The 15,653-nt window shown below is 41.7% G+C and overlaps 1 protein-coding gene across 3 annotated transcripts in view; it reads right to left on the minus strand.

Annotated features, from left to right (window-relative positions):
• The window catches only part of gpr176 (G protein-coupled receptor 176), a 60,970-nt gene extending 47,079 nt beyond the window's left edge, over positions 1-13,891 (minus strand). Inside the window, exons 1-2 of one of the 3 annotated variants that reach the window (XR_012098267.1) lie at positions 13,216-13,349; positions 7,578-8,326 (exon numbers count right to left, since the gene is read on the minus strand). Coding sequence is in view for 2 of the 3 variants with exons in the window: in XM_073040139.1 (XP_072896240.1) it covers positions 13,216-13,462 (247 nt within the window). In the remaining variant the exon portion in view is untranslated. Of the gene's footprint in view, positions 1-7,577; positions 8,327-13,015 lie in introns of those variants that run through there. The other 2 variants (XM_073040140.1, XM_073040139.1) reach the window with 2 other exon arrangements.
• Between the last annotated feature and the right edge of the window lie 1,762 nt (positions 13,892-15,653).

Consider the following 15,653-nt stretch of genomic DNA (forward strand, 5'->3'; position numbering starts at 1 on the left):
GTAGGCTACGGTCAATTATGGAAAACCCTGAACATCCTCTACATAGCACCATCCAGAGACAGAGAAGCAGTTTCAGCGACAGGTTACTGTCGATGCAATGCTCCTCAGACAGGATGAAGAGGTCAATACTCCCCAATGCCATTAGGCTTTACAATTCAACTGCCAGGACTTAAGAACTTTTTTTTTAAAGCTATTATTAATGCTTTTTGAGTTAGTGATTTAGATGCATATCATATTATTACTGAGTTAAGTATTGTATGTAATGAGTTTTTGCTACAACAAGTGTATGGGACATTGGAAAAAATGTTGAATTTCCCCATGGGGATGAATAAAGTATCTATCTATCTATCTAGTAGATTCTTATCAGGACTTTTAGGAAATGTACTTATTTTAGACCGTAAAAAATCTCTTATTTGTAGGTATTGAAAAAATGAGTTTTGGGTAAACTATATTTAGTTGACAGTTGTTCAAATGAAAAGAGACTTCCCTCTACAAACAAGTCCTGAAAGCATTTAATACCTAATCTGTCCCATTCTTTAAAAGCCACATCAATCATACAGGGTTTAAAACAATAAATAGAAAAAATGGGACTCGAAAGAGAAAATCTCAATAAGCTAAAGTATTTTCAGAACTGTATCCAAGTTCTCATAGTGTGTTTAACTACCAGATTATCATTTAACTTACTCAGAGACAAAGGAAGTGAGGATCCAAGAAGAGAAATAATAGAAAATTTATTAACAGAGTTAGCTTCTAAAAAAAAAGCCCATATTGGGCAATCCTCACGATTAATGTAATATAACCAAAATGTAAGATTTCTTATATTAACTGCCCAATAATAAAATCTAAAGTTTGGTAAGGCCTCCATTCTTTTTAGCTTAATGAAAATGAATTTTATTTAATCTAGAATGCTTATTCTTCCATACACAAGAAGATATAATAGAGTCAAGAGAATCAAAAAAAGATTTAGGAATAAAAACAGGCAATGCCTGAAAAAGAAATATAAATTTAGGTAATATATTCATTTTGATAGAGTTAATTTGGACAATCAGCGATAACGAAGGAAGCGACCAATTTGATAGTATCCTTTTTATGTGATTCAATAGGGTAAGAAAATTTTCTTTAAATAGACACTTACAGTTTTTATTGTTACTCCTAAGTAGGTAAACTGGTTTCTTACAATTTTAAAGGGAGGGTTAGAATTTGCTGGTATCAAATTATTCAAAAGGAAAAGTTCACTTTTATGTAGGTTTAATTTTTAACCTGAGAACTGGATAAAACAGGAGAGTAAAAAAGCACATGGGGTAACAAAGTCTCAACATTAAAAATAAATAGCAGCAGATCATTGGCGAACAAGTACGGACTTGTTGTCCGCCCTGTTTGTACAGTCTTTCTTTGATTCTATTATGATTATTAGATTTATTGAGTATGCGCACAAGAAAATGAACGTCAGGGTTGTATCTTGTCTTTGGTAATAAATTTACTTTGAACTTCAAACTTTCTAGAAGTCAAGTGTTATTATATATGAAAACTGTACCGACCAATCATTGCTGCTGATCTTGCTTTTCAGGTTGAGACAGTAAAAACAGTGATGCCACATCACATTCATAGCAGCTTATTTCAATATACAGTGCCAGCAAATGGAGAGAAGTATATCTACTCAGCTCTTGACACTTTTTAACAAGTGGTACATGCAGAACCTGCCAAATAATAGAAACAACTGAGAAAATATAAGAGAGTTCTCTTCACTACCACCAATTTGAATATGGTGCCAAAGTTCTTGGAAAGTGTCCAGCTTTGTGTTTATTTTCAACTTTCTATTTTTCTTTGACTTATAAAGGTATATTGACCATACAGAACTATATAAAATCTTAAGAGGCATACTGTAGATAAGGTGAATGGTCACAGTCTTTTACCCATGGCACGTGGCCAAGTGCTTAAGGCTTTGGGCTAGCGATCTGAAGGTCGTTAGTTCGCGCCTCAGCCGAGGCAGTGTGTGTGTCCTTGAGCAAGGCACTTAACCACACACCGCTCCTGCACGTTTATAGCCCAGTGTCAGCGATTGGTCAAGACAAGACATGGTAGGGAAGAGTGAAACTAGAGACATAAAGTGAGAGGGGAAAGGTTTAAAGTGAGGTTCTGTGGTGTTACCTCCCAGGTAGTAGAGTCCAGGATGTCTCAGAGTGGCTGCAGAAGATTCTCAAGGGCTGGGGGTGAGTGGCCAGAGATTGTGGTGCACATTGGCATCAATGACGTAGGTAAAAGGGGTAAGAGGTTCTGCGCAGTGAGCATAGGAAATTAGGAAAAAGGCTGATGAGCAGGCCCTCTCTGGATTACTCCCAGTACCACGTGCTAATAAGGCAGGAATAGGATGATGGTACAGATGAATGAGAGGCTGAGGAACTGGTGCAGGGGGCAGGGTTTCAGGTTATTAAATCATTGGAGCCTTTTCTGGGTCAGGGATGACCCATACATGAAGGACGAGGGGAACTCATTTCCTGGCAGGAAGGTTCACTAGTGCTACCCGGGAGGATTTAAACTAGTTTGGCAGGGGGATGGGAACCAAATCACTGGGTCAGAAAGTGGGGGGACAAAGAGAAAGGTAGATGACAGGCCCAGTAAAATCAGGCAGGAGCAAAGTAATAGATACGATGGGACAGAGAGTTTGAAGTGTGTGTTTTTTACTGCTAGGAGTATTCTGGGTAAAGGTGATGAACAGAGCATGAATCAGTACATGGAATAATGATGTTGTAGTCATTGCAGAGACTTGGTTGAGAGAGGATCAGGAATGGGTGCTTACCGTCCCAGGGTTTCAACGTTTTAGAAAAGATAGAGAGGGTGATAAAGGGGTGGGGGTGGAGAGTTGCACCACTATGTCACCAAGACCAAGGAGATGGTGGTGGACTTTAGGAGATCTAGGCCTCATATGGAGCCAGTGATCATTAATGGAGAATGTGTGGAGCAGGTTAAGACCTACAAGTATCTGGGAGTACAGTTGGACGAGAAGCTAGACTGGACTGCCAACACAGATGTCTTGTGCAGGAAGGCACAGAGTCGACTGTACTTCCTTAGAAGGTTGGCGTCATTCAATGTCTGCAGTGAGATGCTGATGATGTTCTATAGGTCAGTTGTTGAGAGCGCCCTCTTCTTTGTGGTGGCGTGTTGGGGAGGAAGCATTAAGAAGAAGGACGCCTCACGTCTTAATAAGCTGATAAGGAAGGCGGGCTCTGTCGTGGGCAAAGTACTGGAGAGTTTAACATCGGTAGCTGAGCGAAGGGCGCTGAGTAGGCTACGGTCAATTATGGAAAACCCTGAACATCCTCTACATAGCACCATCCAGAGACAGAGAAGCAGTTTCAGCGACAGGTTACTGTCGATGCAATGCTCCTCAGACAGGATGAAGAGGTCAATACTCCCCAATGCCATTAGGCTTTACAATTCAACTGCCAGGACTTAAGAACTTTTTTTTTTTTTAAAGCTATTATTAATGCTTTTTGAGTTAGTGATTTAGATGCATATCATATTATTACTGAGTTAAGTATTGTATGTAAGGAGTTTTTGCTACAACAAGTGTATGGGACATTGGAAAAAATGTTGAATTTCCCCATGGGGATGAATAAAGTATCTATCTATCTATCTATCTATCTATCTAATCAGAGACACAACTGCACTCAGAAGGTACAAAACTGAGTCCATATGAGAACTCAAAAATAGGAAAGGTGCAAACACTCTGATGGGATTGGACTATAGACACCCCACCCCAGTTGCTGCCAGGATATTGAAAAACAGATAAACAGGCAGATTAGGGAAATGTGTAAAAATGATAGGGTTGTTGTCATGGGGAATTTCAACTTCCCTAATATAAACTGGAACTTTCTAAGTGCAAGAAGTTTAGAAGAAGCAAAATCTGTCAATGTCATGGTCCGGTCCATGAAATCCGCATTCCGGTTCAGGGTCCGGTCCATGCTCCTTATTCCAGGTTTTCTGGGTTTCCCCAGTTTCTGTTGAGGCAGGTGATTCTTGTTTGGGCTGGCTTCATAAATAGCTTCAGGATTCAGCCTCTGGCTGCTGGATTGTTCCTGTCTAAACCCTCTGTCTGTATCCCTTCCCTTCACTTTCCTCCTGGAGCCGTGCCGCGCCTCTGCTCAACCTCTGCCTGGAGCCTCGCCTCGCCTCTGCCTGGAGTCTTGCCCTGTTTGGAACTGTCTGTCTGTGTCCACGCCTTCACTAGGTAGGTCTGGCCGTTTTGCCACTACCTAGTGTTGGGAACTGTCTTGTCATGTTCAGTGTTCTGTGTAATGAGTCCCGGCCCAAAGTCCTGTACCAAAAGAGGGGTCCCGCTCTGTGTTCTGTGTGATGAATCCCGGCCCTATGTCCTGTACCCAAGGAGGGGTGCTGGCTCTGTGTTCAGTGTTCTTATAGTCTCTCCCTCGACCAAGGCTCTGGGTTCTCATCATGTCCATGTGCCTCACCCAGCACAGGAGTACCTTGCCCAGCCCGGTGCTGGGATTCCCTCATCCTGTGCTGGGGTTCCCTTGTCCTGTCCAGAAGTCTCATGTCCAGTCCGGTTGTCTCTCCCTCAATCAAGGCTCTGTGTTTTCGTCTTGTCCATGTGCCTCACCCAGCACAGGAGTACCTTGCCCAGCCCGGTGCTGGGGTTCCCTTGTCCTGTCCAGGAGTCTCATGTCCAGCCCTGTGCCTCTCCTCGTCCTGTAGCCACGTCTTATCCTCGCCGGGTTCTGGAGTCCGAGCCAGAGTCAAGACCCAGGTTCTGGGTCCTCGTCCAGTCTCTGGCTTGGAGTCCAAGCCCAGGCTCCTAGTCCCCAGTTCCATGTCCTGGTTCCACTATCCTTGTCAAGTCCTAGCCCAGGCCTGGAGTCCTTGTCTTGTCCAGGGCTGGTGTCATGTCCAGTGTCCTTTTCTTCCTCTCTTCCCCTGCTTCCTTCTCATGTCTAGTCCTGTTCCTGGTAGATCAGTGTCTGTGTCTTGGATTTGGGTCCACTCCCATTATGATAGTAAAGTCTATCCAGGAGGATTTCTTAAATCAATATGTAGGTAGTCCAACAAGAAGATGTGCTGCACTGGACATGGTGTAAGGTAAAAAGCCTGGACAGGTGACTAACCCATCAGTGGGTGAGTGCTTAGGGAACAGTTTTAAGTTAGCTATGGATAAGGATAAGTATAGACTTTGCAGGAGAGTATTAAATTGGAGCAGAGTATTAAATTACAAAAGCATTAGGCAGGAACGAGGGAGAGATAATTGGGAACAGCTATTTTTGCAAGTCCACATCTGACATGTGGAGGGTGTTTCAAGATCAACTGCACAGAGTACAGGACAGATGTGCTCCAGTCAGAAGGAAGGGCAAGGATGTCAAGGTAAGAGAACTGTGGATGTAGAGAAGTAATGAATTTAGCCAAGAAAATAAAGGAAGATGGAAGATAAAGGAAGATGTCAAATTTAGGAAGATGGAATCAAACAGAGCCCTTGAGGGTTATAAAGAATCCAGAAAATAACTCAAGAAAGGAATTGGGAAAGCCAGGAGGGGACAAGAAAAGTCCTTGGCAAGTAGAATTAAAGAGAAATAAAAAGTATTCTATACATACAATGACTACATCAAGAGCAAGAGGATAATTAGGAGCAGGTAGGACTACTCAAGGATAAAGGGGGAAACATTTGCTGGGATGCAGAGGATGTAGGTAAGGTCCTTAATGAGTACATCAGTATTTACCATGAAGGACGGGGATGATAGGGAGATCAGTGCCAAGAGTATTAATATGTGAGGGCATTTTGAGGTAAAGGAGGAAGTAGTGTTGGGTCTTTTAAAGATCATTAAGGTACATAAGTCCCCAGGTCCCTATGGGGTATGCTCCACGTTACTGAGTGACCCAAGGGAAGAGATTGCTGGAGCCTTGACCAATATCTTCGTGTCCTCTCTAGACACACCAGGGATAATCCTGGAAACTATAGACCAGAGAATGTCACATCAGTGGTAGGGGAGTTACTGGAATGAGGTCTTAGGGGTAGGATTTATAAGTATTTGGAAAATCATGGTCTTATTAGGAAGAGCTAACATAGCAAGTCATGTCTTACTAACTTGATCGAGTCTTTTGTCAAGGTGACAAGGCTGATTGATGACAGCAGAGCTGTAGATGTTGTCTACATGGATTTTAGTAAAGCCTTTAATGAGGTCCCTCACAGGAAGCTCATCCAGAAGATTAAGATGCATGGGATCCATGGTGAGTTGACCATTTGGATTCAGAACTGGCTTGCCCAGAGGGCAGTAGTCAAAGGGACTTATTTAGTTAGAGGTCTGTGTTTAGTTGTGTTCTGCAGGGATCTGTATGGGGAGCTCTGCTGTTTGTGATGTATATAAATAGCCTGGAGGAAAATGTAGATGCGTGGATTAGTAAGTTTGAAGATGACACAAAGATTGCTGATATTATGGAGAGTGTAGAATACAGCAGGATTTAGATAAATTTCAGATATAGGCAGAGAAATGGCAGATGGACTTTAACCCAGCTAACTGAAATGTTGCACCTTGATAGGTCAAATATAAAGAGACCCTTAACAGGGTCTTAAAGGGCAAGATCCTGAGCAGCGTTGATAAGCAGAGGGATCTTGGAGTCCAGGTTCATAGCTCCCTGAAAGTGGCTACACAGGTTGAAAGGGTGGTTAAGGCAGGAAATGGTATGCTTGCCTTTATTAGTCAAGGAATTGAGTTCAAAAGTTAGAAAGTTATGTTGCAACATTACAAAACTCTAGTTAGGCCGCTTCTAGAGTATTGTATACAGTTCTGGTCACCCTATTTTAGGAAGAATGTTGAGGCTTTGGTGGGGCTGCAGAAGATGTCTACCAGGATGCTGTCTGGTTTACAGGGCATGTGCTATAAGGAGAGGCTGGACAAACTTGGGTTATTTCCTCTGGAGCAGCAGAGACTGAGGGGAGATTATGAGAGGCATAGATAAGAGTAGTGAGACAGTATCTTTCTCCCAGATTTGAAAAGATGAGAGGGTAATTTCAAAAGTGAGGGGCATTTTTTTTTTTTTTTTTAAACACAGAGTGGAAGGTGCCAGGAATGCAGTAGCTGCTGTGGTAGTAGAGGCAGAAACATCAGGGACTCTTAAGAGACATTTAGATAGACATGTACATAAGAGGAAAATGAAGGATATGTACATTATGACAGAATAGATTAGCTTAGTTACTCATTTGATTACTGAGTTGGCACCAGTTCCTGTGCTGTACTAATCTAAGGAAACTTTGTCACTCAGGTACGTAGAACAAGCTGCCAGAGGAGACGGTAGAAGCAGGTACAATTACAATGTTTAAAATCCATTTGGACAGTACATCCATAGAAAAGGTTTTGAGGGATATTGGCCAAATTACAGGCAAATGTAACTAAGCTTATGCAGCCAACTTAGTCAGCATGGATGGGATGAACCAAATAGTTATGGTAATAACTATTGTTCTTAAAAACCAAAGAGTTAGACAGTGCAATGATTAAATCTACTTTTCATTATTTTGCCAATTCTTTGAATATTTGTTAAAATATTTCATTTGTTATAACCACTGATCTGAATTTACGTGTGAGGTCACAAAATTATTATTTATTATTGTAACAATAGAAGCCCTTGGGATTAATTCCTCTTCCAACCATTCTGCACGCAATGCTATTTAAAGAAATAATACAAAAATAGCATAATATTGTTCTTCAGGTTTCTGAATCAATTTATTTAAATGTTGAACCTAAGGTTAACTGTTGACTCACTATCCAAATTCATCATTACAATGCACTTTTTATGCAAAAGCCTAAAAGCAAATTACAAACCATAACCATGAACAAAACCGCAGCCTTACTTTTATGGAAATGCAGTGGGGAGAATATTAAAATAAAATTTATTTAAGTATCAGGTTCAAAATTCAAAGTTCAATCTAAATTTATTATCAAAGTACATACTATATATTTCACCTTGTACTATTCTGAGATTCATTTTCTTCCAGGCATTCACAGTAAATACAGTAAAACACAATAGAATCAATGAAAAACTGCACAGGACAAAGATGGACAAACAACCAATGTGTAAAAGACAACAAATTGTGCAAATGCAAAAATAACAATAATAAATAAATAAGCAATAAACAATGAGGACATGACTTGCAGCATTCTTAAAAGTGAGTTCATAGGATGCAGAATCAGTTCAGCGTTGGGGTTGTGAGTAATGTTGAGTAAATTTATCCCCTCTGGTTGAAGAGCTTGATGGTTGAGAGGTAATAACTGTTCTTGAACCTTGTGGTGTGGGACTTGAAGCTCCTGTACCTCCTTGCTGATGCCTGCAGCAAGAAAAGAGCATGGCCTAGATCAGCCTTTCTCAAATGTTTTGTTCTGGAGGAACCCTTGAAATAATTTTCAGGTCTCAGGGGACCCCTACATAAAAATGATTTTATCTAGAGGTCATGGTACATTAGTGCGATCAGCAAGCTGTAGATATAGCAATCCAATAATAATTGTCAATGCTCTTCTAAGTAGAGAATGGATTTTTTAGCCTACCTTTCTTGAAAATAAAGCTTAGCTTACCTTTCTTGAAATTAATCTTTTTCTTTCCCTTTCATAAATTTTAAAAGCTCATAACGCAACATAATAAATTTATCAATTCTGGATCAAACTTAAGATAAGCACACACAGATCTCCCCTTCAACTGAAATGAGATTATTTCTATCCTTGCTCTTGATGCTTGTTAAACAAGAAAATCCTTGCTTACACATGTAAGAAGTGGAAAACTGCAGCAAAATGTTCATTGCTTTCCTACGAATGACAGGATACTCTTTCACATAAAACCCAGAACTTGTTCAAGGGCAGGTCAGTAAATCTCATCTTGAGTGCATGATCAGAGTATAGCTCATAATGTTCTTTCTTTTCTCCTACAGTCATATTCTCAGGCTGAGCAGAGGATTCAGAGAAAGGATCCCTCACCTAGTCATAGTTGAAAGGGAGCAAAATACTCAACAATTTTGTTCTGCAGTTCCTCCTAGTTGTTTTCAGTAAGACTTGAGACTTTCTGATATCCTTCCTCACTCTCAAGCCCAAGCAGTAGTGGAAACATTTCAAGATTCTCTTTTGCAACAGGATTTTTCCAAAGATTCAGTTTTCTTTTAGATCCAAGAATCTTGTCACTTGAAGTCAAAACATATTCTCCAGGGCCTTGCAGAGACTTGTTCAACTGGTTCATATGATTAAAAATGTCTGTAAAGTAAACTAGTTTCTGCAGCCATTCATCTTCAAAGCACTCACTATTTTCTTGAAAGTACTCATGCAATTTAACTTTCAGCTCAAACACCCTGTTGAGAACTCTTTCACTGCTAAGCTACCGGAGCAGGAGGTTGGTGTGCTCTTTGTCCAGGTTTTCACATGTTTTATACATTATTGAGAGAACTGATCTTAAAGCTACAAAATAACTTGCTTCCTGAATCCCTTTACTAACTGTGACTTTATTTTCAAAAGCTTTAATCTGTCTGTTTTGAGATTCCAATAGGTTTCTAAAATAATCAGCACTTTTACGTGTCATATGGCTGTGATTTGTAGTTAAGCATCTTTTCAATTTTGCTGGAGCCATTGCTTCATTTATAAGTTTTTTACCACAGACTGGGCACAATGGAACAGGACAACGTGGATCACCAGTCCATGTAAAGCCCATTGATAAGTAGCTTTCATTGTAAAGTCCTTTGTTGCACTAGTGCAGTGAATTGACTCAGAAGATTGTAATTCTTCATCATTAACCTTATCAGAATTACCCTAGGCATAGGCATAGAATCCTCCTCTTTAATCTCACACCTCCTCTTCAAAAATTCGCCACACTGGACTGTCTTTAGAATGAAAATTTCCCTCCAATATTCTACTGCACTGGTAGTTTGTTTGCTCCCATAAGTCAGTCGGCGGTGCATAAGGGGAAGTTGGAGGAGAATTCAGGAGGGAAAGGTGATGTCACAGACCAAGTTGGGTGAATCCATTCAATGCTCAGTAAGCTCACTTCACACTCCACAACAGCCTACCGTCCTCCCCTCCATACAATACACCACTCACCAATTACCAACAGTCTCCCCTATCTTGCGTCAAAAACTGAGAATGGACTATAACAAATAAACACAGTCCAACTGCAGACTGCCGTACTGGGCTGAGAGATCTCCAATGAGATGGCTAACGGAGCTGCTCAGTCACTGCCCACCACTGCAAGCGCTAACACCATGCACCGTGCAAAGTTAAAAAAATTATATTTATTCTTTTCATCATGATCTCTCATGGAACCCCTAGCAACCTCTCATGGAACCCTAGGTTTCTGCGGAATCCCGGCTGAGAAGCCCTGGCCCAGATAATGACAGTCCTTGATGATGGATGCTGCTTTCCTGCAACACCACTCCATGTAGATGTGCTAAACGGCGGAGACAACTTTACTGTGATGGACTGGGCTGTAACCACTATCTCTTGCAGGCTTGCAAACTCCAAGGTCCTTGGAGTTTCCATACCAGGCTGCAATGCAACGAGTCAATATACTCTCCACCCTACATCTATAGAAGCTTGTCAAATTTTTGGATGACATACCATTTCTTTGCAAACTTCTAACAAAGCAGAGGCACTGCTGTGCCTTCTTTGTAATGGCTCTTACATGCTGGACCAAGACAGATACTCTGAAATGATAACACCAAAAAATTTAAAATTGCTGACCCTCTCCACCTCTTGATTCCCTGATGAGGACTAGTTCATGGAGCTCTGGTTTCCTCCTCCTGAGGTCAATAATCAGCTCTTTGGTGTTGCTGACATTGAGTGAGAGGTTGTTGAGGCACCATCCAGCCAGATTTTCAGTCTCCCTCCTTAATGCTGATTTGTCACCATCTTTGATTTGGCCAACAACAGTGGTGTCATCAGCAAACTCAGATATGGCATTGAAGCTGTACTTAGCCTCATGGTCATAGGTATAAGGCTAGTAGAGCAGGGGCTAAGCACACAGCCTTGTGGTGCACCCCTGTTGATGGTGATTGTGGAGGAGAGGTTGTGGGAATCTGAACTGTCTGGGGTCTCTGGGTGAGGAAATCAAGGATCCAATTATACAATTGTCAAGGATGAGGCCTGTGCCTTGGAGCTTATTGATTAGTTTTGAGGGGATGACCGTACTGAATGCTGAACTGTAGTCAATGAGGTACATCCTGATGTTGAAGGAGAGCTGAAATAATTGCAGATTTTACAAATAACTGCAACAAATAGAGGCTAGATAAGTATATTGAAAGGCGTGTAGAACAATTATAACCCCAGGTTTAGCAGAAATGCCCATGCTGGTGCTCTGTGAACTACCAATGAAAAGCCCCTAGACTCCACCATCTATTCACTTAATTTAAGAGTTAACTTACAATGATTAGTTTGGTTAAGAAGGCTGCAAATTGTACTATCTCTGGATAGCGCCATCTTCATAAACATCATTATTTTTCACTGTTAGAATGGTCAAAATAAATAACAGCACATATTAATCCTACTGTAGCAGTAAGCATGAACAGCTCTTGGAAATTTCTGGGTCCAAATCAATGTACATTTTATAGCCCTTTTAATATTTAAAAATCCTAAATTGTTTTATAGAACGATGTGGTGGAAGAGTTAGGTGGATATCGAAACCCAAGTCAAAGAGAGTCAAAGAGTACATCTTTTTGAAGAAGATAAAACGGTTTCAAGGAATGAATTCCAACCTATGGAGTCCAGGTGGTCAAAAATTCAGCGTCTGTTGACACTAATGTCACAGCCAATGAACTGTGTCATGCCAGTCAAACAAAAGGCACTATGTCAATGGGTTGTGTGCCATGGGATATACAGGATGACTTACTGCAATCAGTTGAATATTTTACAGTGAAGTCAATTTAAACAGTGCACTTAAAAACTCAAAGCTGTTTCTATCCAACTTCAGCATGCCCCGTGTCCACGCGGCTTCCCGAGTGTTCTGGTACGCTTCCAGAGGTCTTATAGATGACAGGTTTACTGGTAACTGTAAACTGCCCTTAATAAAGGTCGGGGAGGGGTCAGGAGAGTCAGGGAAGATGATGGCCACATCAAAGTGAACAGGCTACAGGAAATAATTAGGGAAATAAGACTGATGGGAATATTCTGATTCCATGGGTGAAGAAGTTTCCCCTTATGTCCTAAGGAAACATGTCAAATATGAGTTACCTTACTCCATGACGTGCATAAAATCTAACCCTTTCATTTTCAGAACTATAGTTCCATTTAGCTGGGGAATTACACTATCAGCTCCATTCTGGCTGAAAACTGTGGTGCCACTGGTTGCTGCCTAAGAGGATTGTCCTCATTGCTGGGATGAAGGCTTGGAGAAAGAATAAAAACCAAAGCAAGAATGAACGAGTGCAGTGGCGCTCCGATCCGTTTGATATTTAATCATCATGGCTGGAAGTCCTGTGATCTCGAAGGGCGCGACATGCACAGCAGAACTTGGAGTTACTATAGGGCTATAGGGTCCTTGCATTAACTCTTTTCTGGCGCACCCAGTCGCAGTGACTGGATATGATAATGACAGTGGAGGCAGCTGGTCAATCATGAGCACTGCCGGTGAACCTGATGCCAGAACCCGCACTTTGACAGACCTCCAGCTGCGCGCTTGCAAACCTTCTGCATTTACCACACTTACGAGAATGCTGGTGCAATTAACTGCACTCATAGTCCGCAACTTGATGATTTGGTTTGGCAATAAAAGTAAACCAACACTCTCACTCGAAAACATTGATCTACCTGCCCGTGGCAAACCACACACAGCAGCGGGTCATTACAAACTGCATATATCATCATCATCCCACATCAGTCGATGTAACATAATGCAATAGGATATAAAGTTCAAAATTTAAAATGCAGACATTCCTATGAATTCAGCATACCCAGGAATCCTTCTTGCCAAGGATTGATACTTCCAAAACAGGCATTAAAAAATAAATAGGCATTCCTCGTCCAACCTGCCATCGCTTAAATATACATACCAAGCTGAAATTTCACTGGTGTTCCCACTGTGGGACCCAGTGTCAGTTCAGTGAAGCAGCCGCTGTGGTACCGCACCAGTAACCCAACCACAATGCGTGTGCCAGATGAGCAGGACGTGCCTGAGCTCCGAGTCTGACCGAGAGGCAGTATAACTCGCATTCACCCGCGGCCGGGGCAACTGGATGCTGCGGGCACTTACCCAGCACGGAGCCGATAAATATAAGGATCTGCGCCGAGGTGGTGAAGTCTCGGTAGGTGTCCTCTTCGCCGTACTGCAGCAGGCTGCCGAAGGGATGGCGCCCGTCCGTGGTCCTGTTATCAGTTGCCCGGGCGCTGCTCACGTTGCTCTGCTCGTCTGACCCACCGCCCGAGCCCCAGTCGACGCTCCAGCTCGGAGTGGAGCTTGCGTTGGGTTCCATGGTCCTCACAGGCTGCCGATGCGACATGCTAAACTTCACCCCCACCCCAGCATCTTGGAGGGAGATCTTTTTTAAAAAAATCTCCCCTCCCCGGTAGTACCGGGAAGAGAAAAAGAAATTCAAATCCCGGCCACGGTGACGATCAATCCGAACCTCTTCATGTTCTCTCCTATCAACGTACCTTTCCTCCCTTCATCCCCTCCCCCACTCCCCATCCCAAAAACAGGCTGTCGTGATCCTGGATACTATCCACAACACAACTGTACAGGCAGAGACATATTTCGTCAGAAATTGGTTGCTTAGAGACGACAGTGAGTATGAGAAGAGAGGGAGGGAAAAATCTAATTCCTTCTTAGTGGCTTTCCCCTGTCATCGCCTCCTTCCCCACCGACGACCACTGCACGTTTCTTTCTGGAGATATGCCCGCTCCAGCCTCTCCAGGGGTCTCCGTTTCTTTCCCAGTGCTGAGGGGGCTCCCCGCAGCTTTCCCGCGGGCTCACCTGCCAAGCACAACACCGCAAATGTATCTAACTGCATGACTCCGCCAAGGCGTCAGCATCACACCAGTGACATTCTGTTTAAATGCAGAGTTAGCTTTAAGCAAACCGTGGATAATTTAAATTAATTACGTTCGGAAAGCAATGACAATTCTTTCTCAATGCAGAACAGTCCCCGTGCACTAACAGAAGCGCCTTACTGCATCGACCTTCTTCATTTTTTTCCTAACAGCCAGGGAGAGTAAACGATGGATTGCACTGCATCTACTGCAGGCTACCCCCTAAATATAATTTAGTTTAAATAATAAACACTGCACATCTTAACTCTGAGTGCAGAAAATTACTGCCTTAAAGTACTTAGCAATTCGAAGATGGTTTTCAACAAATATAAATTCTAAACTGGTATCTAATTATGGATTAAAATGTAACGTTTTTGTTAAGTTAGAAATAGAACAGTGTTTTTGCAACAATTCACTCCACATGTTATCAAGAAACAGTGATATATTGCAAAATTGATTAACCTTAATAACATCTAGGTAGTAGTGCTCCAGAACCAAATGTGACTCCAGCCAAGAATTTTCAATGTAGCCATATCACTGGCACCCACTATACATCGTTTTGAAACATTGCTGAAGAATGTAATTTGCATAAGGTATACTGAGAATCAATCAGCTGATTATACCACTGTGGGAATATACTCAAATATTTGCAAAATGAATGAAGTAGACATCAAAAGCCCCACATATTCACAATACCTTACTGACTTTGGGTTTTGCCAAAATGTTCCCAGCCTCACTACAGTTCTTGCACAAGCACACACACAAGAAGGAAGAAGACTGTTTTGTCAGCAGGACAGCATTTGGCAACTGTGGCAGAAAAGAGCATTTCTCTCTCAATTCTAGTCTCTCAGATCAGAAGGAATCTGTTTCATTCATTGAGACTTATATCCTGCAGTAAGGAAGAAGGTTGAGCTTTGTTAGCAGAAAGATCCCTTCGCTATCATGATCTCCTTACAAAAGCCTTACAAGGGAGTGTGCTAGATCACAATAAATGTTGCTGCCAACAATGGTTTTCACAGATAATTGGAATGGAACAATGAATATTCAGAGAAAGCAGCAACTCGTGCTACAAACCGCAAAAGTTGAACAGTATACAGGCTTGTATTAGCTAAAGCCTGATAACACTTCTGTCATTTGAGTGTCAGACAATGGCACACTCACACAAAAAACAAATCATACTAGCTCAGTAAATATTCAATAGTAAATGTAATAGCTTCCTAATACATTGAGGCACAGCAGAATCTATTCAAAAAGATGGAGGTTTATTTACATGACAATAGAGTGACTATTTATAAGTCAAGTCTTAAAATTACAATGCAACACAGATGTCTGAGTCCTGATGAAGAGCTTCAGCTCAAACATCGACGGAACTCTTTTCCGTAGATGCTTTCTGGCCTGCTGAGTTCCTCCAGCATCTTGTACATGTCGCTCTGAAACAGTAATGTGGTTGAGAAGCAGGCGCATATTGCTCTGCTATCCAATAGAATCACAACACGAAGCATGCATTAGATATTGATAAAACAATGTTTTCTATGCTTAATGGTGCATTATAATGGGCATTACAAAGGTTGCTTGTGTTCTTTAAAATCAGTCTGCTAAGTACAGAGCAGAAGTTAGGAAAGTTCACTAGCTGCATTGATGAGTATAAAATATATATAACAG

The sequence above is a fragment of the Hemitrygon akajei genome, chromosome 3 (assembly GCF_048418815.1).
Source record: "Hemitrygon akajei chromosome 3, sHemAka1.3, whole genome shotgun sequence".
Taxonomy (NCBI): domain Eukaryota; kingdom Metazoa; phylum Chordata; class Chondrichthyes; order Myliobatiformes; family Dasyatidae; genus Hemitrygon; species Hemitrygon akajei.